This window comes from Akebia trifoliata, chromosome 6 (assembly GCF_017979445.1).
Source record: "Akebia trifoliata isolate Shusen 1 chromosome 6, ASM1797944v1, whole genome shotgun sequence".
Lineage (NCBI taxonomy): Eukaryota > Viridiplantae > Streptophyta > Magnoliopsida > Ranunculales > Lardizabalaceae > Akebia > Akebia trifoliata.
In genome coordinates, this window is record NC_141380.1 from 24,411,007 (window position 1) to 24,438,213 (window position 27,207).

Consider the following 27,207-nt stretch of genomic DNA (forward strand, 5'->3'; position numbering starts at 1 on the left):
AAAGATAAAATTTCTCTCTCTTGCTCGTTCTTTGTCCACATATTTAATTTTTTAGATTTCTAATCTTAAAAAGGATCGTTGAGCCCACATTGATTATCACATTAACAATCCAAAACACAGACATCTAGATTTTATGAAAATATTCATATAAAAAAAATTAAACAAAATTATTTTTCAAGCTTGATTCATGGTGTATAATATGGATGACTACTGAACACCTACATTTAAAAATAAAATTCAACTGTAAAAAATAATATATATTTTTGTAAATTCATATAATTTTATCCCTTATAATCCCATGTCATCTCATCATGATTTTGAGTGATATCACATCCACAAAGATTTTTTTTTTCATTAGGGGCAGGAGAGGCAAATTCTTTTTTTTTTTCTTTTTTCAATAAGATATGTGCTTCCACGTCAGCGTGCGTCAAGTCCGTCCACCTAAAGCCCGTCGTATTATCGGCATTCTTATTGTTATAGTTTTTGGTGGGGGAGAGGCGAAGATAGAGAATAGATTTTGTTGGGAAATCGGTGGTAGGAGAAACGGTCGTTAGCCAGCGTCCTAAAACCAATAACCGTCGTTGGTTTTTCTGGTGAGTTCATCCTTCTATCCTTTATAGTTGTCCACTGTAAAATTAGGGTTTTAATAATTCGAAAACGTTTGGTTCGTAAGGTTGAAGTCAATTTTTTGTGGACTTGGGACTTAGAATCTAATTTTGTGAAGTAATCTTTGAGAAATTCGGCTGTTTTGTATTCAGATAGTCTGGGAATTGGGTTTTTTTTTTTTTTTTTTTTTGGTCAATCTATTTTGTTGGGGTGCAAATGTTTAAGATTTTTGGTCTATTTGCTGAAGTACCAAGCATGGTTTTAAATCTTGTCCAAGTTGTCTCGGTATCGTCCACCAACGAGACGAGTTGACAAGTTGTCTCATAGACATGGTTTGTTCTAATTCTACGACATTTTTTAAAATCTCGTCCGAGACAACTCAAATAAATTGAATATCTTATCCGAGATGAATCACTCTTGTTCATGGACGAGATGTCCAAACAAGTTTTAAAACCATGGAACCAAGTAGGATCTACTTTTTTGAGTAATTCGAAGAAATCAGGTTTCCATAACAAAGAGGGGGCACAATATAAAGAACCTAAACCAATACTCCAAAAGGCCTAGACCTGTTTGAATGCGTCAAATTTACCCCCTTAACCACTTAGGCACGTAATAAACCAGCACGCTCCACAGCCGACCTCCACGACGACTTTTCACTCTGGGCAGGGCACTTTTCAGGGCTTTCCTAGTAGGAATCCTACTACGTATTAGTTTATTTACTTATTTTAGAGTCATTGAGTTGTTTTAAGAGTCTTTTAGATTAATTCTAATTTAGTAAGAGTCCTATGTTATTTAGAAGTCTTTCTCTATATATATCAGAATGTAGACAATTGATTTTACAGAAATAAAATACAAAATTTTAGAGTTAATTGGAGGAACAATTTCCCTCAAAGAAAATTGACAACATATGATCCAAAGATCCTATCATCTGGTATCAAAGCAATCCATCTTGGTACTAAACATGGTGTCGGCGAATGAGGTCAGTGATCGAGTAGATATCTTGGAACCAAAACTCGACATATTTGTCGCTAATGTTAGTAGTTTACAAACGATCGCTCAAGGATTTACTGTTCAATTATAGCAACTGTTGGAGCAATTACAGACACTCCTACCCAATCCGAATCATGGAAAACAAGCCCATCATAGGCCTGCTCAACCAGTGGGTGGCCGTCAAAATAACTTCATAGATTATGGAAAAGCGCACAATCCATTTTTTCATGGCTGAACAATTCAAATAGTTTTTTCGAAACTTGAGGGCATCGATAATGAAGGATGGTTAGATTGTGCAGAACAATATCAACGTCTTCACGACATTCATGACAATGGGATGGTTGTTTTGGCTGGTACTCACTTATCCAACGATGCTTCATCTTGGTTTCAATGGTTGCGTCATTCTGTGGGTACTGTAAGTTGGCAAGAATTTTCATGAGGTATATGTGCTCATTATGGCGATAGGAAACACATCGACCTAAGAGGATATTTTTCTAAAATCACACAAACTGGTACAGTGTGAGAATTTATTACCGAATTCAAACGACTTTCTAACCTTGTCAACCCACCCCTACACAAATCCCATCTCGTAAGCACTTTCATAGAGGGATTACGACCAGATATCATGCCTGACATTTAGATGTTGCACCCGAAATTATTGACGGATGCCTTCAAGCTTGCTTTGCTAAGAAAAAAATGATATTACATCTGCTCGGGACTTTGTTGGTCGTCACCCTCCCCATCACTCAATCACTTTCAAGCCGCAGTCATCAGGACCCTCTAGGAATGTGTTACCCACTTTGCAACCCACCATACTTACAATTAAACGATTGACATGGGACAAGCAATGAGAACGACATGCTAAGGGATTGTGCTTCAATTGTGATGAAAAATACTCTCTAAATCATGTATACAAACATGGTCAATTGTTATCCATTGATGGGGGTGAAACTACTGTTGACGTGGCGACAATTGAAGAGTGTGATAGTCTTAGATCTTGGGATTTCCCTATAGAAGATGCTCCATAGGTTGCGATATAAGGTTATTGCCAACTTCGACTTAAGTCTCCCTCTTGGCCTTTTTTATACAAGTAAATCCATTTGGGATCCGTTAAAGAAGACTTTAATCGTGGAAGGAAAGATTCGTATCCAAGGGAGGCAAGTTAACATTGATCAAGACCTTTCTAGCTAGGATTCTAGTATAGTACTTATCATTAATTTCAATCCATAAAAGTGTGGAAATGAAATTGGAAAAGCTTTTTAAGGACTTTTTGTGGCACGATAGAGATGCTAGGAAGTTCCATTTGGTGGAGTGAGAAGTATGTGTACTCCAAAAGAATTTGGAGGATTAGGAGTCAAAAGAATTACTTAGTCCTTGGATTAAAATCTAGAAATAGATTAAGGATCCACTTTAAATGAAGAAATAATAAAATATTATTTTCAGATACCTCAATTGGTCAAATTTGAAGTAATTGCATTTTTTGATGCCCAAAAGCCAATGGCGTTGCTTGGGAAGTGGTTGTGGAGGTTTGTGCTAGAAAGGCCTACCATGTGGAAAAGGGGGATTGTTGCAAAATATGGTGTAGATCATATGGGATGGAGTAGTCAAGAGGTTTGGAATCCCCATGGTGTGGATTATGGAAAGGAATTATGAAGGTGTCCTCAAAATTCTCAAAAAAGATTAGGTTCAATGTAGGGAGGGGCAATAGGGTCATATTTTGGGAGGATCTTTGGTGTGGCTCATCCCCTTTAAATTCACAATTCCCAGAAACTTATTTGCAATGCTTTCAAAATAGATGCAATTAGTAGAGAGTTTCATGATTCGAGAAGGATTGACTCTTTCTATGAACTTGGGTTTTAAAAGAAACTTTAATGATTGTGAGGTTGATCAAATCATTAATCTTATAATTTTCTTATCCCTTGCCAGCATTGATCCTATGAAAGACTGAAGGATATGGAATACGTCTTGGGATGGTCTTTTCTTGGTGAAATCTTTTTTCAAAGTTCTTCGTCCTTCGCCACAAATTTCATTTTCTGATATCGCCGTTTGGGGCACAAAAGTTCCTACCAAAATTGCTGTCTCCATGTGGCGAGCTATTTGGAAGAAATTTCTTAACCTTGATAAGATCCTCTTGAGAGGCGTCTTTGTGATTAATTTCTGTTTTTTGTGAGATAGTGAGGAAGATGGTCACCATATTCTATTTCATTGTCCTTTCTAATCAGAAATTTAGTATTATTGGCTTTCATTGTTCAAGATTAAGTGGATGTTTCCAAAATCCTATTCATCTTTGATTCAGTCATGGCATACCTTGGCTTTTTTCTCAAAGGAAAAGATCATGGAGTATGATTCCTTTCATAGTGTGCTGGGCCATTTGGAGAGAAAGGTATAGTTGGGCTTTTGAAGGGAAAGAAGGCACAGTCCATGATTTGACCCTTAATGTCATGGGACATCTCTTTTCTTGGAACAAGGCTCTCTAGGATTTCAAGGTTTTTTCTTTGAGGATTTTTTTGTTTAGATGGGATGATGTATGTCGTGTAAATGCAGAAGTTTTTGTCTTGGGTTAAGGCTTTTGATTTCTTCTTTTTTCTTTTCTCTGTTTGTAATCCTTTTGTAGGTTGGTCAATCAACCACATTTTTATCAATAAATTGATTGTAAGGACCACCCAAGTGGTGGAGCAGTGGCTCAGCCACCTGGGTGTGCTCCCCAGGGTTGTGAGATTGTGTCTCTCCACCCGTGAATTTACTCGATACACTTGTTTGTGGTGGCAGGACATATCCGTAGGAATTAGTCCCAATTCTGAAGGGGGTGGAGGCATCCTGTTGCACTAAAAGAAAAATAAAATTAGAAGGTGCCAGTTAGCTTAGTTGGTAAAGATAGGTAATGATACCACAGGCCTGGGTTCAATTCCCACCATCATCGAGTTATTGATTACATTAAAAACAGGCTTATCAATAAATAATGATTAAAAAAACTTTATAAATTATTGTATGCGGGGTGAAATACATCAGTCCCCCCCCCCCCTCTTTTCTTTCTAAAGTCATTTTTATATAAAACAATTAGAGTAAAAGGAGACACTACCTTATAGTTTAGGGTGTGTCGGATGTCTCGACATTTATGTACTTGTTATGTCTGTCTGTCACAGCAAAAAAGCCCTAAAAGTGCAGTCTTGTTTATGGTGATCCAAAGAAGAGGTTTATGTGGAGCAAATTACTGTTGTATGTATGAACGGGATGAAGAGTCTGTTAACCACCTCATTATTCATTGTGGGGCAGCTGGGGAGATTTGTTTTTATTTCCTTCTTTTGTTTGGTATGGAGTGTTGGTTGCATCTTTCAGTCAGACCTGTTCTTCGAATCTTGGGGACGGTTGGGCTTCTCATTTTGTAGGTCCAAGAGACTGTTGTGGAGCTTCACCCCTTTTGCTATTTCTTGAGAGATTTAGAAGGAGCGCAATATCAGGATATTCGAGGGGAAGTAACAGGCAGCCAATCAAATCATCCTTTCGATCTTGGATTCTCTCTTCTTTTGGTGTAAGGCCTTTAAAGAGTTCAAAGTGGTCTTCTTTTTGAGGATTTTCTAGTTTGGTGGGATAAGATTTGTGATATTTTTACTGGGGTGTGAGTGCTTTTGGATTTTGGCTCTAAATGCTTTTTTCTTTTCTCTTTTGTGTATCTTCTCTTGGCTGGTTATCTCAGCCCACTGTTTTTAATGAATTTTTACTTAACAAAAAAAAAGTTTTTGGTTGATCCATTTCTTTAATGTTAAGATGGAGAAGAGAACCAATTAGCCAAGGACCTATTTAGATTAACTTAGCTACTTGAGTTTAGTCATCTTCTCAATGTGTTCTTAAATTTTCTGTTATTTTATTCCAAGCATTTTTGATTTTTTAGTCTTATTGAAGCAAGTTTGGAAGAAAACTAAGTTATTATGTGTTTTAAACATGGGTTCGTTCTGAACTGTTATGATGTTTGTTTCTTTTGGTGTAGTTTTGGTTGATTGCGTGGAAAATGTTTAAGAACACGTTCCAATCTGGGTTCTTATCCATTTTGTATAGCCTTGGGTATGGTATTTTCGTGCTAAACTCTTGCATTTTGTGCTTTTGATATGCTCTAATTAAATGTTTGCAATTTATCAACCAGGGCACTAACGTTTTCGGTGTTTTGAATAGGAGCAAACCTTTGCAAATATGGGATAAAGAAGGTGAGAAGCTTCTGATCTGGTTTTGTTGTTTTTAATGATGATGATTTTGCTGCACATTTTTCCATGATTGGATTGCTAAGCAACACTTGATTAAAGATTTGGTTTCTTTCATCCATATTACTGAAATTTCCTTTCGTCAATAGACCAATGTAGATTACAAAAGTTCAAGACTAATGTAGAATGGTTTACTTGCAAATATTCACAATATTTTTCTGGTTAAGTTTTGAGAGGTGCTATTGACACCCCTACTTTTACTTATTACACCCCAATTAAAAATAAGGAAAGTGAATGGTTGAGAATAAGTAAAAGTGGGATGCCAATAGAAGCTATCTTGTTTTTGTAGCTAGATTTCTATTTTTTGGGTTTAGGATTTTACATGAGCCTAATCATAATTGTAAACGACTACTGAAATTGTTTGAACGAGTGTTACAATGTTCTTTAATGTTGATATTATAATTTGAGCCAAACCTTCATAATGTTTGAAGAGTGTGTTTTAATCTTTAATTGGGGTGTGATAAATAATTTAAGAAATTGGGGTGTAATAAGTAAACGTTGGAGTGCCAATAGTAGATCTCTAAGTTTACATGAAGTATTACTAGGAAATGATAGCAAGCTCAGGATCGGAGGGTCTCTCTAGTTCCATGTCTTGTGATCATGGATGGGAAAGGGATGATCAAAAGAGACTCCAAGAAAGCTACAATATTCCAAGTGAGTAGGGGCGATAAAGTGAGGTATTGTGAGAATACTTTGAGGAGCCTTCCTACATTCTATACTTCTATCAGCTCAAAGGAGAGCAATATAGTCAAGGAGTGTTGGGTGGAAGATGACCTAACTACACTGAAGGATTTGGATTCGGATTTGAGGTGGAATATAAATTATTGGGAGATGGAGTTGCACCTAATTTTCTGAGAAGACTTGAGTAGTTCCTAGTAGTGGAAGAGGACAAAAAAAATTTGGTAATGGGTGTCGCGAGACAATTTTTGGCTGCATTTTTCCCTTAAAGCTTGCAGATTCTCTTACAAATCCAAATCTGGTTCCTCTATATGGGGTGAAGATCAATGTTTTAAAGCCTGGACTGGTCAATGACTTGGTTGACTAGCCGGGCTGGTCCAAAATGGTCCAACCAGCAGGTCAAATTGGCTCGACCCAAAAGTGAAGTATAGAGTAAATTTTTTTATTTCTTCCTAAAACCAGAAATCTTCAACCGCTTGAATAAATTCTTTATTACCCTACTCTTCAACCTTAAGAGATTATTTATTTCTTCAATCTTCAAACCTCGTAAACTAGATAGGATTTTTGAATTAAAAGTGATGGGGACATCAAAGCTTGAAGAGTAGATTTTATGTTTATTTAGTTTTCTATTTTGGACTTTTATTTTTTATGTTTTTTCCTGATTATTTTCATGTTTTATTAGCCCATGGTCTTAATATAATGTTTGGGGTAGTTTATAAGGGTTGAAAATTTAGGAGACTATACATTGAGTTTTGTGGATCAAATCATTCTCATTGATTCGATTTGCCGGGTTGGGCATCAAATAGTCTTAGTTTGTTAATCTAGACATTGATTCATCGTGTTTCGCATGTGAAATAATGACGATGAGACCTTCCACCGTTTGATTAGCATATTTAACATTCATTCCTATTAGTTTGACCTTAGTATGGTCAGTGGATTGTACTAGAGACCAATTTTAAATTAGACGAAACTGGTACCTATTACCTTTCGGATTCTATAATTAGACCCCTTACCCATTTTCTCTATCGTAGACCGATCCAAATCCATATTCAGAGTCATTTTGGTTTCTAGGCCTAGAACTAGGTGGAAACTCCTATTGCCCCAAACTGGGTTTCTACACCCAAAGCGGACCACCCTCGGACAGAGGCTCTTTCACTCTTCTGCTTTCAAATTAATGACATGAGAGCACATTATTTTCTTATAGACTAATAAAAACTCTTGATTTTCTCCCCCATAACCAGTCATTTTCAAGTTCTCCAGCCTCTATGATAACTTATATTTAATTCATCTATCTTCTAAGTCCTAGATCGAGTCACTAGAAAGCATTTGTTGAAATCTATTTCGACTAAGTTCTTTTTGTCTTCCATTATCTCAAGGACAAATCTAGAGGAATCTGTTTGAGTTTCTCCTTGGATGGACCATGTAGAGCTTTTAATTGTAGATAAAAAATTGCATGCATACTCATCCCTTTGGCCATGAGATTTAGATAAAGTGGAGGATGCATATCAGTATGCTTTCTCTATTCATTTTTTTCGTGGAGTTGAAATCCTTTCTTGCCCCTAGCATCAAAATTATACTTACTGAACAGTTGCCTTTCTTTTAATACATGATATATTTTTTAATTGATAGTATAGATATTTAATTCAAAAACCAGGGTGGTCGAGATGACCAACCAAGGCCGACAAAAAAGAAAGAGGAAGAGAAAAGAAAGAAACCAGGGGGGTGGGGGGGAATCTAACATGTGAGTCTAGATGCATTCTTTCATGGTAGCCAGGGCAGTGCTCTAACCATTCAATCAGTATTTTTCCCCCTCAAGGGTTTACAATTCTCCACAAAGGAATTTATCAATTGGACAATTAGGATCTTCTAATCCTAGTGATTTTGGTTTGTAGCACATCAGTTTTTCATGCATATGTAGCAATTCTGTTACTCTTCTTGGGTTGAAAACTTTATTCTTAATTCAACCTTTTGAAATTAGTTAGTCAAGGCTTTGAGCCACCCATAACTGTTTCTACTTATTTTGTATTTCTTGCAGTTGTCAGTGGTCATATCAAACGTACACAGGATGAGGACATCCTGTCTAACGTCCTTGAAGTAGTTGGAACGAACGTCCAGTCAACATTCATTACATGCCCAGCGGATCCTGCTGCAACGCTTGGAATAAAGCTCCCATTTTTAGTTATAATCGTAAAGAATCTAAAGAAGTACTTCACATTTGAGATTCAAGTGCTGGACGATAAGAATGTTAGGCGGCGTTTCAGAGCTTCAAATTTTCAGGTCTTTAAAGTCTTGTTAATTGTTCAGTGTATATTTTTTCATTTTATTTCATAATTTCCCCATGCTGCAAAAATTTGTTGGTGATGAACAATCTTTCTGTTAGATATTAGTCATTTTTTTTAGAAATATTATTTCATTAAAGAATGTGGTCGAGATGACTAGCTAGACAAAGCTAAAACCAGAGCACGAAAACTAAGGTACAGAGTGTGACAAATCCAATCCCATCTACCTACCAAATCATCAAAGACCACCCCCCCCAAAAAAAAAAAAAAAATAAATAAATAATCTTTGAAGACCTTGCACCAAAGGAACAAACAACAAAGAATAGACCAAGTCAATCAGACACCGAAGACCACTTTCCTTCGAAATATCAGCAATTACGTTCCTACTAGATTATCCTACAAATCGTGAAGGGGACAAGACTCTAGAGCACTCTTTTCTGCATCACTGAAAAAGAAGACCCACCCTACTCAAGATTGGAAAAGAGACCGAATTATACGAGGTAGGGATCCCCCAACATCATGCAATCCTAAGAAAATCTACTAAAATGACTAGCGATTTCATAACGAATAATCACGGGCTCTATTGGCTCCTCATCTTTTGGGCACATAAAACAAATATTGGGGCCTTTGAGGCCACACCTAATAACTATCCATTGTAAGAATTCTCCTAAGCGATGTGCACAAAAATGAAAAAAAAAAAAACTTTTGAGGGAACCTTTAGACCCCATACAACCACAGCTTGGAAAGATTGCAAAATAGATTGCACCAATGAGTCGTAGAAAGATCTAACTGAGAATACATGAGTTCGATAGCTAGCCCAAATATGGCCATCCATGACCTCCCATCCCAACAATACGTCATCAAGGCAAGCCGTCAAAGCAGCTACCCACCCACCTCTCAATCGTTAAAATTCCTTATGAAACCAAAATCCCAAACCAGCTGATTCCTTAACTAAGTAACGAAGGAAACAACATGGAGAACCTTATTTGACAAAAACGCAAAGAGCTATGGGAATCATACCATGAAGGGTAGCTCCCTACACTAGGCATCCTCCCAAAATCGCATTTTCCTCATGGAACCCACCTTGATGATGGCCTCAAGTGAAGAAACTGGATTGACAAGTGTATAAGCCTTGATCCAAATGTTTGCCAAAAGGAAAATAATCAGTGGTCTGTAAATGGGTATTTTCTATAAAGAATAGAGCAGATGGAACAATGGAAAAGTAAAGAGTAGTATACTCAAATCCTGGGATGTTGGTATTCCTTACTTGGCATTTATATGATTATATCAGCTAGATGTGAAAAATGTCCTCTTAAATAGAGAACTAGAAGAAGGAAGTGTATATAGATTGAAAAAAATCCATTAATGGGTTGAAACAACAGCCCTGGGCCCTGCTCAACAGGTTCAACAAAGTAGTGCAACAAGTGGGGTACACTCAGAGTCACGCAAATCACACTCGATTTGTCAAAAGGGATAAGGACTTCACCACAGTCCTCATTGTATATGTTGACGATATTGTAGTGATAGGAAATTGCCACCATGAGATATGAAGGTTGAAATTCGTAGCCTTTGAATTTGAAATTAGGGAGTTGCGAGATCTAAGATATTTCTTGGTATTCTGGTTGCTCAAGTCCAAGAAAGACATTTATTTTCCAACGTAAGTATATGTTAGACTTACTTTGCGATACTAATGGATCCCAACAAAAAAATTGATAACACAGAGAGAACTCTTAATAGATGTTGGGAAATTTCGTAGATTTGTTGGCGACTCTTGTACTTGCAATTGACTAGGCTAGCTATAGCATACATGGTTAATGATATTAGTTAGCATGTGCATGCCCCAAGGATTCCTCTCCTAGAAGCAACGAAAAGAGTTCTTAAGCTACCCGGAGGCTGCCTCTGGAAAGAGAATTTTGTATGCTAATCATGGTCATTTCAGAATAGAAGCATTCACGGATGCAAATAGGTTAAGAGTTAAAGATGATCGACGATCTAATTATGGGTATTGCACCTTTATTGGAGGTAATCTAATTATTTGGAGGAGTATGAAACAAAATGTGATTGCTTCATCCGGTATTGAGACAGAATATTGAGTTATGGCTCAGGATATCAGAGAGATCTTTGGCTTTGAATTCTGTTAGGTGTAGTGTTTTAAAACAACAGCTGCGTTAATGTGCAATCAACATTTTTTGTGCACATATGTGATGGCACAATAGCATATACAGTTGCATATCACGCAAAATAGTTTTTTTTGTGTTTTTAATTTTTTTTTTTAAAAAAGAGGATAAAATAGAAAAATAATTAGGAAAATTTGTAATTATTACAATGATTTTACAAAATATTTTTTGCATTCTTTGTACTTTTAATTTCATTATAATTAATTATATTTGTAGGTTTAACAAGCATGTAAGAATGCATAAACTCTAAAAACTTGCAAAGAAAACATGAAATCTTGCTTCTTGAATGATGAATTCTTAATTCTTCAATATTGCAAAATCCTTCAATTCTGCTTATTAAATCTTGATTCTTGTATTTGAGCTTTGATGCAGATGATTTGAGGAGTAAAAGATGTAGAAAATATAGTTAGATTATTAAAAGGAGAATAGAAGTTGGAAGGAAGCTAAAATGAGAGTAGAAGTGAGTTAAAATTAGAATAGAAATAAGTTAAAGTGTTATAGGGAATGGGAGAGAGTTGATAATGATATATATATATAGTAAGCTTTTATTGGATGGTCAAATTTTGACCATCAAGAAAATATGCCATGGCAGACTGCATACAATGGCATGATGATATAATCGCATATGCCATGGTGGCATATGCGATTGCATATGACAATACTCTTTAGGTGAACTTGGTGTTAAGACTGCAGAACCTGTGAGATTCTACTGTGACAATAAAGCAGATAACAATATCGCCATTGATCTGATTTAACAGGTTCATACAAAACATATTGAGATTGACAAACATTTTATTAGAGAGAAAGTGGAGTCTATAGTTATATCTCTTCCGTATGTGAAGTTAGAAGATCAATTAGTAGACGTGTTGTCTAAAGGAGTTCCAAAGAAGAAACTGGATGAAGTTCTTGGCAAGTTAGGTATAATTGATATGTATGCCCTGTTGAGTGCATATTTTCCTCCACTCCCGGGTGTGTCATACCCCAGTCAAGCCCCGTGACCCTTGTATATTCATTGTTCTCCCCTTCTCCAACAGGTCGGTCTTTTGGAGTAGTTGGTTGGTTAACATGGTATCAGAGCGCTAGGTTCATATAGGTCATGGGTTCAAATCTTTCTACCCTTATGGGTGAGGGGGAGTGTTGAGTGTATATTTTCCTCCACTATCAGGTGTGTCGTACCCCAGTACCCTCATATATTCAATGTTCTCTTCTCCAACAGATCGGTCTTTTGGAGTAGTTGGTTGGTTAACATGCCCCACCTGAGGGGTGTGTAGAAATGGCTAAGTTATGTATTATGTTTATGTTAGAGGAGTTCTAGCTAAATATCTTAGTAGTATGAGCTGTATCTTGTAATTGGGGAAAGTTTGTTTATAAATAAAGAGAGCGGGGCTGGTTAAGCCTAATCTCATATTTTCTTTCCTTACTATTTTCTCTCCTCTCATCTTTCAATCTGATTTAATATTACCATGCGAAATAATTTTTGATATGTTTCTGTAAACGAAATTTCACTTAAGCATGCGAAATAATTCTAAGTTAAGTGTTTAGCCATTATACATGAAACATAGGTAAATTTGCTTGCACATACACATTCTGTTTATGCCTTGCTGAAGCTATAGTGAAGTGATGCTTTTAAGCAGACTTGGTTTCCAGATCATTAGTTAACTGATCTTAAGTGTTACTTTCTCTGATTGCTAAGAATATTATCTGAGGCATGAACAGTTCTTATTCTCAAGTCTCATAGGTCAGACATACAATCTGCGTTCATTAAATGGTCGAACTACCCAAGGTATCAAAATAAAAAAAATGGTCAAAATTTAAAAAATAAAAATAAAAATATGAACCAAATCTTCATTGTCAGTAAAAAAGAATTCACCATCTCAAGTTCCCATTGTTGGATGCTGATGGTAGAAGGCTGTCTGTTAAGTATAGTCTCGTTTGAATAGTTGTGGAATTTGACATCTATTTGTGCTCCATCAAATTCAGGGAAAGCTTTTCTAATAATCTTAGTTGCGGTGAATCTACTAGCATTTTCATTAACTATGTGAAAATGGTTCCCTTCGCTCTCATGTTGTTCCTTTGCCCTTATCTGCCATGATATTGTTGGAAATAGAACTAATTCTTATAAATATGAAGAGGAATACTTGAGGATATAACAGGACAAAGGTAGATGGTCGAACCAAGGAGATCTAGTTGTTGACAGATTGGGTTTTCCCTACATTTTTGCATAAATCATGTGTTCACTAACCCTCTTGGTTGCATGTTGGGGAATCTGGAAAGAAAGGAATGAAAGGATCTTTGAAGGGAATGAAAGGAGATCTAGTTTCTTTTTTTTCTTTTTTTCTTTTTGGAGTAGGTTCTTTGATGACTTTATGTGGTGGGGGGCTGCTTTTGTCTGTGCATCCAAGTTAGTGATTTAATACTTGTAATTAGGTAGGTCTTCTTGATCTCCTCCTTTCCTCTCAATGAAATTAGATGAAAGCTTCTATTCCCATACTAACTTTTGCTAACGCCACCACAAGATGAATGCTAATTCTTTGGTGATTTTATGAATTGGGGTGGCGTTAGCAAAAATTGGTGTGGCAATAGAATATGTCAATTAGATGTATGTTTGTCTAGAAAGAAAAAAAGAAAGGGAATAGATCAAAGCTGTTCGATGATCCATGGACCTTTATCTGCAGATTTATTTATTTACTTATTTCTGGGATTGTTCTAAAAAATATGGTAAAGTAAGGTTGGTCCATTTGGGGCAGGTTTTCATTGGTTTTAGCTGATAGGATCCATCAAACAAAGATCCCAAGCCCCTTACATGTTTGTTTGTTATATGAACACAGGCAGTGATGTATGTTTCTTCTCGTCTTCTAGTCTTGTAGCAATACTAAGGATTCTATGAACTTTTATTTATTTTACATTTATTCTGCACAATTGTGACAACTCTATTTTTACCCTTTTTAGCACAAATTTTTTAGCAAATGCTATGTTTTTGTTCGGCATAAAATACCGGTCTTTATTTTCCGTTCTCCATTTGTTTGATGATTTGATTGGGGGGCTTGGGAAAAAGAGAAATTGTGAAGATGTTCTAAACATACCCAGTTTATCTGATGAAATCTGTTCAAATATAGGATTCAGAAAAAAAACATGACCAACCTGTGAAAGAGAACTTCTATTGCCACCCCAACTTTTGCTAATGCCACCCCAATTCATGTGTAAATTAGCAAACATCTTGGAGTGGCGTTACCAAAAGTTGATGTTGCAATAGAATCTCTCCTTGTGAAATTAGTTCATTGAGCTACATACTTAAATACCCATTTTCATTGAACCTTATCATAAGATGAGACCATATGGCCCTTCTGTAGGCTGTGACACGTGTGAAGCCATATATCTGTACGATGCCCTTGAGGTTGGATGAGGGGTGGAATCAAATCCAATTAAATCTAGCTGACTTTACTAGAAGAGCATATGGCACGAACTATGTTGAGACCCTACGCGTACAAGTTCATGCGAACTGCCGTTTGAGACGAGTATATTTCTCTGATCGTCTCTATTCAGAGGAGGAGCTTCCACCGGAATTCAAACTGTACCTTCCGATACAGGTAACCCACCTATACTCCCTCTTGGTAGTTAAACAATTTTGGTTTGAGTCGTGATCCAGTACGGTGTTCCTTTCCTATAGATAGGATCGATGTCTTACGTGGCATGTTTTGATTGAATAGCAAACACATTGGGCTGTGTGCACGACTTGGTTAGGAGTCCTTGGTGTTTTGAACCCCCAACTAAAGCGTGCTACATAGATATCATGGACACTGAAATGGATCCTGAGTCTTTTGGTTTACCCAACTTTGCATTGTTGATGACTCATGCTTTTAATACCATATGTTTCCAGAAAGCGTAGAGCCATGAAGAAAGAGCCACGGAATGATAAGGTCTGCAGTAATTCGCTTTGGGAGTACCAGCACACTGAACCTTCTTTTGGTTGATTCATAAGTTTTTGTATGTCTCTGAGATCTTATTCGCACCATGGTTTTACCTACCTAACGATATGAATGTAAGGTTGAGTCATTGAATACAGAGCTGTTGGTATGCAACAAAACAAAACAAAAAACAAACGCTTGTAACGGTTTTATAGTTTATAGAATGAACATCTTTTGGGCTTTTACCACCTCCTCGAGCATAAATGTTTGGTGTATTTGTCAATATTTATTTAATTTTAAATTTAATAATATAAATATTTTATTATTATATTCAATGAAAACAAAATATTATTTTCCTTTTGTATAGCATATATTAAAAAAATGCTTCAAGTTGGGAAACATCTCTAAGAGATTGTTCCATATGAATAAAAGACAGAAAGTCTCATATATTTACCTTAGTTATTTACGTGAGATTTTTTGTTATTAAGCGATTGTGTTTGTGCACATAATGCGTTTGGGGGCTATTGAGGCATATTTTGCACTTGGTCATAATCATGCAAGGTGGTAGGGACAATTGGACGGTTGGAATGATCACCCAAAGACTTCCAACTAACTTAGCTGGCATCTGCATGCATTTTATACGAGTTGTGCTGGAGTGACCTCACTTTGGAACCTCATATCGCATTTTTTGACGTGAAAGTAGATAAGAATTGTAGATGTTTTTTCACTCATATCTCGATGAAAAGCATCTATGATTCTCATACACTTTCACATCAATAAGTGAGATGAGGTTAGAGCCTGAGTCACTTCAGCATTACCTTTATTGAGGTCACTTCTTTTTCAGTAAGGTTAATGCTGAAGTGACCTCTCGTTAAAGCCTTATATCGTACTTCTTGACTTGAAAATGTATGCTGCTTAGATGCTTTTCATCAAGATACAAGTGAAAAAGAATTTATGATTCCTATACGTCAAGAAGTGTGATATGAGGTTGCAGCTTGAGGTCACTCCAGCATGACTCTTTGGGTAATTCTTAGCCTTTGCAAGAAGAGGTGTGTTGTGTCCTAAGAATGTTTTGTCAAAACCTAGTAAATTTGAGTTCTCGAGTAGGGAACGTATGAACATGAAAATGATCATATGTTGTAGACACCATTAAATTGCATAATACTAGAATCTAAGTCAAAGAGGTCAAGAAAGAGTCAGAAATAACAAAAGAGAAGAGAGAATCAAAAGAAAAAGGATAATTTGGAGATAGCACATGACATTAGACTTAGAAATTCGATCAAACTCAACGTATGCCAACATAATAAAATAAAATAACCTAGAATCGAAGAACATAGCGTTGTAATTTTTAACTATTTTAAATTTTCAAATACAAAGTGGTTTTAATTACTTTAGTTATTAAGTAGTGTACTATTAGCTTTTATCTATTTTGATGTTATCAAACACAAAAGTAACTTTTTTACTTGTTTAACTATATTGGATATATCCAACATATAAGTGATGAGTGTTTAAACTATTGAATTTTTGTAAAATATGAATTAGAAAATCAAGGTTTTTTATTTTTTTATAGGAGTAACTTAATAGGTTACATTACCAACCATGGGATAATTCCCTGAGAAGTTGGAACTTTCTTATAACTCTTTTCTTTGAAACGACTTTTTGAAACCAACGCCTTTTAAGGCATTGGTTCCACTTTTCCTATTGGCACTCCATTTTTTAACACCTCTTATCACACACCTCTTAAGAAATAATGAGAACTCCTCATTGTTTATTTATTAGAGTTAATCCAAGAGGATCATGGCACTTCACTTTTGATTTATTTTCAAGTAAACATCGTGACATTCTTGAGTCTAAAAACATTCAATCGATTACACTTTAATTTTTCACATTATTTATTATTTGTGAGATATATTAAAAAAAAGAACCAAGTATTTTTGGGTTTACATAATTAGAGATTAGAGTGCTACCATCTCTATTATAGATCATTGTATCTTAGGAGACAAACGTCTACGAATTGTTGGCACTAGAGTAAGGGCGAAATCTGTCTTAAGGACATCACGTTTAACGTGAAGCCTTGATATTAATTTGTTTCTACAAACTGATAAGTTCTTTTAATTTTCTATTTTTTTTTCTCTCCTAATATTTAATTTGGATTCGATTAAACCTATCATTTAATTTTGTACTTGATTTATTTTTCTTAATAAAATTGATTTGCACGCAACAATCTTAAGACATATTTTTGTTTAAGTGTTAACAGTACATACAGATGCATATTATCGTGGCCTATACTCTCTTCCTCAATCACCTCTCTTATTGTTTCTATTTTTGTAATGATTTCCTTTATTTTGTTTTCTATAATTGTAAAGATTGCCCATGATTCCCTCTTGTAAGAATTTTATATATAAAACACAATATAGCCAACATTGGCACAAGATTCAAATCCAAAACCTTCTTTGTCAATCTGTGACATTTTATGGTATCAGAGCCACATTGGGAAAATGTATCTCTCAACCTCTTCAAAACATCACTTTTCTATTCCTCCTTTTTTTAAAACTATTCATTAATGGCTTTATCATTATTCCCTATCAACAACATCACCACCTTCATCTCTGTGAAGTTGGATGATTTAAACTACCTTATTTGGCAAGATCATTTTGAATCCATCTTCATCTCCACAGATCTGTTCTGTTATGTTAATGGAACCAAACCTACACCACCTACAATCATCACCACAATTGATAACAACCAAGTCACAAACCCAGATTACATAAGTTGGCGTAAAATTGACCAATATGTGAAAAGTTGCATCAATGCAACACTCACAGATGGGATTTCTACCCAAATCCTTGGATCCAAAACTTCCTATGAAATATGGGAAAGCCCTAAAAACAGTTTCACGCAACAATCCTTGGCTAGGAAGTATTTTCTCCACAATTAGCTACACCACATACAGAAATGATCCTCCATAGTCCATGAGTACCTCCAAAAACTAAAATCTATTGCCAACTTTCTCTCGACAATAAACGAACCACTATCCAATTCAGATTTAGTAACCTATACGCTGAATGGCCTAGGTTCTGAATATAGTTCTTTCATAACCACCATGGAAAATAGGGTAGAACCACTCTCCTTTAATGAGTTTCGTGCTCGAGTTTAGCCATGAACAATGGCTCTTACGGGAAGCCACACGACTATGTCAATCTACTCCCAATGATGGGAACTCAAGTGCCTTTTGCACAAATCAGAATCAGTCCTGTAATAAAAAATTTCATAATTGACAACGGAACAACAACAATCCCATCAAATGCTTCAATCTAAATGGCAATCAAACTCGCCACCAAGATACCAATTGTTCTTCTAATGAGAGCAAACAGAATCACGACCGAAATGACTACCAATCAAGGGACTCCTCTTTTTCTCGTTGTCCGATTTACAATCGGGCAAATCACACTACTGCCAAATGCTACTTTCGGTATAGTCATTCTCGCAACAGAAAACCTTTTTCCAACAACTATAAAAAATCTTTCAAAGTTATGAAGCTCGTGAGCTGACATTGGGATCATTTAAGAATTTTCTTGATACTTGTGACATTATATCTCATACATCATGCCCCCATACGCAAGAACAAAAAGGTATTGCTGAAAGGAAGTACCGGCATATCACAGATATTGGAAGCACTTTAATGTTCCAAAGCGGAATGCCTAAGAAGCATTGACTTGAAAGGTTCACCACGGCTGTACACCTCATCAATAGACTACCTTCATGGTTTGTCACCACATGAGAAGTTATTTAAAAGGAAACTCGACTACTCACTACTTCGCATATTTGGATGTCGTTGTTTCCCAAATCTCCGACCATACTGATCAGACAAATTAAGCCCAAAATCTATATCTTTCATCTTTCTAGGCTATATACAAGTCACAAAGGTTACAAGTGTTTAGATCCTCGTTCTGGAAAAATTTATGTGTCTCATCATGGCATATTTGACAAAAATTCTTTTCCTTTTATAAAACAGGTATCTAAAGACACCTCCACCAACAAGTCTACTGTTATACTACCCATTATTTCCAGCCCAACACTGTCACCAACTCCACCCACAATCATTCACAATGATCATCCAACTTCTAGTACTCCTGTAGATACTTCCACAACTATGTAATCAGAATATGTAGAGACATCTCCTTTGGAAGCTATACAACCTATATCACGTGTTCGCAAGCCTCCTCTTGCACTTCATTACCCCATGGTTACACGAAATAAGGATGACACTCGCAGACCAAATACCTATCTTGTTACTAAACATCCAACTCCGATTGTATAACTCTCTATTTGTCAACTACACACTAAACCAACTTTCTTTACACAGGCTTCAAAAGACAAAAAGTAGGTGGCTGCTATGATTGATGAATATGATGCTCTCCTCACAAATAACACATGGTCACTTGTTCCTCGACAACCAAATATGAATATCGTCTGATGTTATTGGGTGTACCGAATAAAACAACGTGCAAATGGATCACTTGAAAGATACAAAACCCAACTCGTTGCAAAAGGCTTTCATAAAAAAGTTGGAATGGACTTCTCTAAGACCTTCAACCTTGTTGTTAAGCCTACAACAATATGCACAATAATTTCGGTTGCATTCTCTCGTGGGTTGCCTATTCGACAACTAGATGTAAAAAATGTCTTCTTACATGGAGTTTTAACTGAAGAAGTCTACATGCAGCAACCCCCTGGATTTATAAACAAAAATAAATTCAATCATGTTTGTCGCCTACATAAGGCCATTTATAGCCTTCGTCAAGTACCCCGGGTTTGGTTCAATCAGTTTAGTGATTTTCTATTACAATATGGATTTCATCGAAGTACCTCGGACTCCTCAATATTTGTTTTCTCCTCTCCAAAAGGCACAATGATTCTCCTCTTGTACGTTGATGACATCATGCTCATAGGTGATTCTGCAAATATGTTATCTCAACTCATTACTCAACTAAATGGCAGTTTTGCAATGAAAGACCTCAGCGAGATTCATTTCTTTCTTGGTATTGAAGCCCAACATCCATCTTCTTATATATTCCTCAATCAAATGAAGTATACCATTAATCTCTTAAGTCGAGCGAAGATGCTCAACTCCAAGCCCTGTTCAACGCCCATATCATCTAGATATAAAATGTCTACCTTGGTTGGTACTCCGCTTAGTGATGTAATAGAATACCGTAGTATTGTTGGGGCTTTACAATACCTAACCATAACATGGCCAGACATCAACTTTGTTGTGAATCATGTGTTTCAATTCATGCATTCCCCTACCACCATCCATTTTCAAGTTGTGAAATGCATCATCCGTTATCTCAAAGGAACATTAGAGACTGGATTCACAATTTCACGAGATTATTTTTCTACCCTTACTACTTATTTTGATGCTGATTGGGCTGGATGTCTTGATAGTCATCGCTTCACCATAGGTTATTGTGTCTTCTTGGGACCTATTATGATCTTATGGGTTTTTAAGAAATAACCTACTGTATCTCGATCCAGCGTGGAAGCTAAATACAAAACCATAGCTATGAATGCAAGTAAACTCATATGGTTGTCTAACCTTCTACATGATCTAAGCATCAAACTTCATCTGCATCTTACCCTTTTTTGCGATAATATGAGCGCTATCCACTTAGCAATGAATCCAGTCTTTCATGCCCGAACCAAACACATCAAAATAGACTACCACTTTATATGTGAACTGGTCACAAAAGGCTTTATTCAGATTCGATTTGTCAACACTAGTAGTCAAATAGCTGAGATCTTCACCAAAGGTTTCTCGGGTCCTGCCTTCGGTTTATTTCATTCCAAACTGTTGCCGCTTCATCCCTACCATCAGTTTGAAGGGAAGTAACAGCACATATAAATGCATATTACCATAGACTCTCTTCCTCAATCACCTCTTTTACTGTTTTTATTTTTGTAATGATTTCCTTTATTTTGCTTTCTATAATGTAAAGATTGCCCATGATTTCCTTTTGTAAGAAAATTCTATATATACAAGACAATATATAGCCAACATTGGCACATGATTCAAATCCAGAACTTTCTTTGTCAATCTATGACATTTTAAGTGTAAATTAGCTTATTTGAAAAATGAATCATCAAAAGAAACTAGAATTTTTTTTATTGTAGTGACTTCAAAAGATGGTGGCAGAAAATTTTATTCTATCTTACTACTTTTAATCTGACCCACCTTTTTAAAGAAGATCCTTTTATTCTTAATGAGAATGTGGGAGATGAGACTACAATTACTGCATCAGAAGCCTGGAATCATTCACACTTCTTATGTAGAAACTATATTATGAATGGGCTAGGTAATTTGTTATACAAAATGTAGTCACAGATTCAAATCACGAAATTGCTTTGAGAATTCCTTGAGAAAAAATACAAAATGAAATATGTCGAAACAAAGAAATTTGTTGTTAGTAGATTCCTAAATTTTAAAATGGTGGATTCCAAAGCAATTGAAAATCATATCCAAAATCTACAAATTTTAATTCATGAGATTCATGCTAAAGGTATGTCAATCAATGAATATTTCCAAGTTGCATCTATAATTGAAAATTTTCCATTGACTTAAAAAGATTTTAAAAATTACCTTAAGCATAACTGTAAAGAGATGTCTATGAAGGATTTGCTTGTGAGGTTAAGAATCGAAGAAGATAACAGAAATAATGAGAAGAAAGCTATGATTTCTTTCATGGAATCTAAAGCAAATGTTATAGAAGAAAATTCATCCAAACCCAAATTCAATTCCCATAAAAATCATAAATGAAAGAACAATGGTTCAAAAATGATACATTTGTAGGAAAGGAATATTTGAGTGATGGGTTGTTCAAATTGAATGTATTTGTTGAAATGAATAATAAAGTTTTTTCTTTTGCTTATATTCATGAGTAATTAAATGTTTGGCATGATAGACTAGGACATGTAAATTTTGTATCTTTATAAAAAATGATTAATTTATGACTTTTACTTAAGTTTGAAATAGATAAAAAACATAAATGTGAAATTTGTATAAAATCAAAATTTCAAAGAAAATATTTTCATTCTATTGAAAGAACTAGCAAACTTTTTGAATTAATTCATAGTAAATTGTGTGATTTTAAATTTACTCAAACTATAGGCAATAAAAATATATTATTACTTTTATTGATGATAACACTAGATTTTGTTATGTTTATTTATCAAATAGTAAAAATAAAGTACTAGATACATTTTAAATTTATAAAAATGAAGTAAAAAAATCAACTTTATAAGAAAATTAAAATTCTTAGATCAATAGAGGTGGAGAATATTATTATAATTCTATAAATGAATTTTGTGAAAATCATCGAATAAATCATCAAACTTTTGCACCTTATACTTCTCAACAAAATAGCATAGCAAAAAGAAAGAATGGAACTCTAGAAAATATGGTTAATATAATGTTAAATAGTTTACGACTTCCTCATAATTTTTGAGGTGAAGTAGTTTTGTCAGTAAATTATCTTTTGAATAAATTTCATCTTTTAAATACTTGAAAGTGTGGGGGTGCTTAGCAAAAGTTTGTCACATTACCTAAAAGGACCAAACTTTGACTTAAAACTATTAATTGTATATTTATAGGTTATGCTAACAATAATAGTGCTTACAAATTTCTTATTTTCAAATCTAATATGTTAGGTATTAATGAAAATGTTATTCTTGAACATAGAGATGCTGAATTTTTTGAAGATGTTTTTACTTTAAAGAAAGATAATTTTAGACTTGCTCCTAAAAGAAAATTAGAAGAGGGTTCAAGTAATAATCAAAATAACATAAAAAAAATGAATTATAACCTAGAAGAAGTAAAAGGACTAGAATAGAAACTTTATTTGGATCAGATTTTGTAACTTACTTAACTAAGAGCAAACCCCAAACATTTAAAGAAGTCATGTTTAGTAAAGAAACTCTTTATTGAAAAAAAAAAGTTATTAATAGTAAAATTGAATCTATAATCCAAAATAAATCTTGAAAATTAATGAATTTACCTTCCAATAGTAAAACAATAGGATGTAAATGGATCTTTAAAGAGAAATTAAAATCAGATGGGTCTATTGATAAATATAAGGCTAGACTGGTAGTTAAAGAGTATAGACAAAAAAAAGTATTAGATTTCTTTGACACTTATTTACCAATAACTAGAATAACATCAATTAGAATGTTAATATCAATAACGACCTTGTATAATTTAGAGATTTATCAAATGAATGTTAAAATCGTTTGCTTAAATAATGAATTAAATGAAAAAATATATATAGATTAACCTGAAGGATTTGTGACTAGAGGTCAAGAACATAAAATTTGTAGACTAGTTAAATCTTTGTATGATCTAAAATAGGCTCTAAAGCAATGACATGAAAAGTTTAACAGTATAATATTGACTAATGATTTTAAAATAAATGAGTATGATAAATGTCTATATGTAAAAAATATAAATAATTTACATGTGATTGGTTATATGTAGATGACATGTTAATTATGGATACTAACCTTAATATTATTAAATCTACTAAAAAAATTTTGATATTAAATATTTAGACTTTGCAGATGTTATTTTAGGTATTAAAATATCTAGTTGATGATTTTGTTTTATCACAATCTCATTATATTGAAAAGATACTTAGAAAATTGAATCAATTTGATTGTAAACCTGTTAGAACTCATTAGAATGCAAATTGTAATCTTAAGAAAAATATCAGTGGTAGTATATCATAATTAACATATTCTTGTGTGATTAGTAGTTTAATGTATTGTAAAACCCCAAATTTTTAATTCGTATCTCGAGGAAAAAATAAATAGTGGAATTTTAAGAAAATCTTGAAAGTGGGACTTAGGGTAAAACTGTGGGACCTTATTTTGATCATTTTTAATAGAATCTGACCTCACCATTAGATTCAAAATGATCGAAAAACATAGTTTAGCCTGTAAGCACGCTCAAATGCGAGTCCAAATATAAAAGTTGCAAAATCCTCGATTACCGGGTCGGACCAGACTAAAACAGTAACTTTTTGTTGGAGTAATAATTTTTAAAATTCGATCATACCATTGGTTTCATAACGAAAAATTATTCAACATAGACTATTTATTTGTCATTTTTGGAGATCAGGAAGTTGAATTATCGCCAAAAACGAAAACGACATCAAGTTTATGGGTCACGTCAGGCCAAAAATGTAAATTTTTATAGAGACATAATTTGTAGAAATTGACTATACCATTAGATCCGGAATGAAAAATTAGGCGAAATAGAGTATTCGTTTGTCAGTTTTGGAGACCGAATGACCAAGTTATCGTCGATCAAAACAATAGGCGAAATACCGAATTCGTCCCAAATATTATATAAATAATATTTAAATTTTTTTTTTTTAATCTCATCTTCCCCACTCGTCCAAACAGTGCGGAAAAAAAAAACGAAAAAAAAAAAAAAAAAAAAAGAAATTTGTTTTTCTCCGATTTTTCCACTTCAGATCTCTCGCAAACGGTCCACTTTCGACGATCGCCGCAGAAGAGAAAAAGGTCCGCAGCTTCGTTCTCTACAAAACCCACCCAACCTATCTTCATTTCACTTTCTATTTCACCCGATATCGTCAAAAATCAGCCGTATTTGGATACGGAAATTTTGAAACTTTGACCTCGGATTTCGTCCGTTTCGGGGTCAAATCGCTTTCCGACGCAGAAGGGAGAAACGTCCGCAGCCTCATTCTCTACATAACCCAACCAAGTTCCTTCCGTTTTCTCGTCTTTTTCACCCCGTATAGTCAAAAATCAGCCGTATTTTTATACGGAGATTTTCGTAACTTCGACCTCGATTTTCATCGATTTCGGGGTCAAACCGTCTTTCGCCGTAGAAGGGAGAAGAGACGAGTACATCGAGATCTTCGAAACCACCAAGCCAATTTCAAAAATCAGCCGCTTCAAAGTTCGGTCCACCTCGATTTTCGTGCCAATCGTCTCGATTTCCGCGCACGTGCTTCAATTCCATCGCCTAGTGATTGTAAGGAACTCTGAATTTCTATTAATAATCATAGATTGTGAAAATTGCATTTAGGATTTTATTGGAAAAATTTGGATGTATTTTCGAAATATAGAATTCTTTGTTTATTTCAAAATTCACGCCAGAAATTGCATGTTTGATATGTTTAATTGTATTTTTAACAAATTATACGTGGGTAGAGTATTTTAACGGGTTATTGCCATAAATTGGGTCTTGTGCACTGCTCGGACCCCGTTTTGATATGAAATTTGTATTTTTTTTTCAATATTATTGATAGAAATAAATTGTATAGTTGAAAAATGTGATTTAATATTCAATGAACTCATATTGAGTTGATGAATATCAGAAAATGGATATTTTATGAAGAGATTGAAAACTGTAAAAGTCGAAAAAAAGGGAAAAAGGGTATGAAATGGTAAAATGTCAGAGTCACACCCGAGGGGTGATGTCTGCATTTTACGTTGTTGTGTTGTATGCAGGTTGGTGAACGGATATCCAGGGATAATGTTACTGGTTGCATGTTTATTTACTTTCTGTTAGCGCGAGGCGCTCTGTTATGTTATTTATTTTAGGCCGGGTGGCCACACTTGCATGGTAGGAAACTGGATATCTATTCTCAACCTTGTATTGTTAATTTCTCTTTTGTTTTCAAATGAAAATAATATATATAAGTAGCTATTTTGTGAGCTGTTAAAGAGTTTGTGAATGCCTGAAGGGATAGTGCATCATATCATCCGGAGTGGTGTACTATCCTGGGATGTACGGTAGGGACCACCAAACTCATACGTGGTATGGGACGCGTATGAGAGTGGAGTCACAACTGGAATCCGGGTTTATTCCTCTCTATCTTTACCAGTGAACTTGTAATGTAAAGGTGGTCGTATACGAATGGTTTGTATCTTTGGGAATCACATGTACGCCTGATAGGCATAGACGAAGATGATTAGTCAGTGATCACTAACAATCTATAGTAGTCGAACGTTCTGACACATCGAAAAGAGACCCATTGCTTACGGTCACGTCAAACGGCCAGCCTGAGCCGGATAAATGGTCAACCAAACGTGGTAAGGGCAGCGACCGGCCACAAAATCAGGAACTAAAAGCCAGAAAGGAATTGTAACATCATGTCCCGACTGGGAGCAATCCAGTCGTGAATCCCAACTCTCTAATTCCAATACTCCACCATCGTGTATTATGTATCTGTTGCTTATTTTGATATATAAAATGAAATGCATGTTTATTGTTTCCATTTGATCAATTAGATTTGTATGAAAAGAGAATGTTATAGTGAGTACTGCTGATCGATGTAATGTGAGTTTTAAAATGATTAGTTGCTCATCCCTGGTTATATGTACCAGTTAATCGTAGTTTTCTTCTGTGAAATTTTGTTTATTTTAAAATGATTCAGTATGTTTATTCGTTCATGTTAGGAGAGGTTATTGGCAGAAATTGTTGCTTCCTTACTGGGTAACCATTGTTACTCACCCTTTCCTTCTCCATTTTTTTTAGTTTCAGATCTGAAGCTTGGCGAAACAAGTGTAGAACAAGAGCGAGGATCATCTGGTTGGTCAGATAGACAACCAGAGTCCGTCACCTGGTAAGTATTAGGGCTATACCCCCTAGTGGTGTCAGTTTCTCCAGGTAGTCTTATGGATTCTATCTTGAGTGTTAGGAATTATGTTAGAGTGAGGAATTTTGTATAATCCTGTATATAATTTTTCTTCTTCCGCACTCTGATCTATCGGACATTATTAGACGTATATAGGCTTCCGCTAGTATTATATTTTGTTTGTTATATGCAGGATTGTATGTCGTTTATCAGGTGCAGGTTGAATCGCCTTGGAATGCTAACATAAACAGAGGAGACCATGCCGAAATTTCGAGGTGCCACCTCGTACCTTGAAATCTGACATGGGGATTTGTGTTAGTGTTCGGCGGGGCGCCACATGTATATTATGAATTAAACTCGTCCTGATATAACTTATTATGTTTATAGATTTAGTAAATACACTAGTAACGCATGACATGATCATTAGGAAGCTTTAATTAGAGACATAGTCATCAATCTTATCGAAATTGACATCTAGGTTGAACTAGCCTATTGTTTATCGATGGATATATAGAGCTCGAGAAGAAACCATGGTACTCAAACATTAAGGCATACTTAGAAAATTGAGCCCTCCTGTCAGATGTGATGATAAATAAACGAAGAACTATCCAAAGATTAGCATGTCAATTCTTCTTAAGTAACGAGACTCTGAT

General features: G+C 35.1%; 1 protein-coding gene and 1 long non-coding RNA gene across 3 annotated transcripts; both read left to right on the forward strand.

The window, feature by feature from the left end:
• The first annotated feature begins 434 nt into the window (after positions 1–434).
• Positions 435–15,083, forward strand: BUG22 (cilia/flagella-associated protein). Of its 2 annotated transcripts, XM_086446156.1 has the most exons (7): positions 452–593; positions 4,740–5,125; positions 5,582–5,655; positions 5,764–5,795; positions 8,563–8,804; positions 14,334–14,570; positions 14,861–15,083. In XM_086446156.1, exons 3-7 carry the CDS (start codon positions 5,603–5,605, stop codon positions 14,867–14,869), a joined length of 573 nt encoding a protein of 190 aa, XP_086302282.1. In that variant the 5' UTR covers positions 452–593; positions 4,740–5,125; positions 5,582–5,602; the 3' UTR covers positions 14,870–15,083. The 2 variants fall into 2 exon arrangements, with proteins under 2 accessions (XP_086302281.1, XP_086302282.1); XM_086446155.1 differs by lacking the exon at positions 4,740–5,125 and having other exon boundaries at positions 435–593.
• A 9,287-nt stretch (positions 15,084–24,370) lies between these two features.
• LOC147400466 (uncharacterized) lies at positions 24,371–26,705 on the forward strand. The gene is made up of 2 exons (XR_015179007.1): positions 24,371–24,945; positions 26,455–26,705. It is a non-coding gene; the product is annotated as an uncharacterized LOC147400466 (long non-coding RNA).
• Positions 26,706–27,207: the final 502 nt, after the last annotated feature.

What these genes read in the sequence shown, in the direction of transcription:
- BUG22 (XM_086446155.1), top strand. Translation starts at nt 5,603, where the DNA reads ATGTTTAAGAACACGTTCCAATCTGGGTTCTTATCCATTTTGTATAGC. An exon ending in GCAAATATGGGATAAAGAAG is followed by an intron (nt 5,796 to 8,562) that starts GTGAGAAGCTTC and finishes TATTTCTTGCAG; the next exon opens with TTGTCAGTGGTCATATCAAA. An exon ending in TCAGAGCTTCAAATTTTCAG is followed by an intron (nt 8,805 to 14,333) that starts GTCTTTAAAGTC and finishes GCCCTTCTGTAG; the next exon opens with GCTGTGACACGTGTGAAGCC.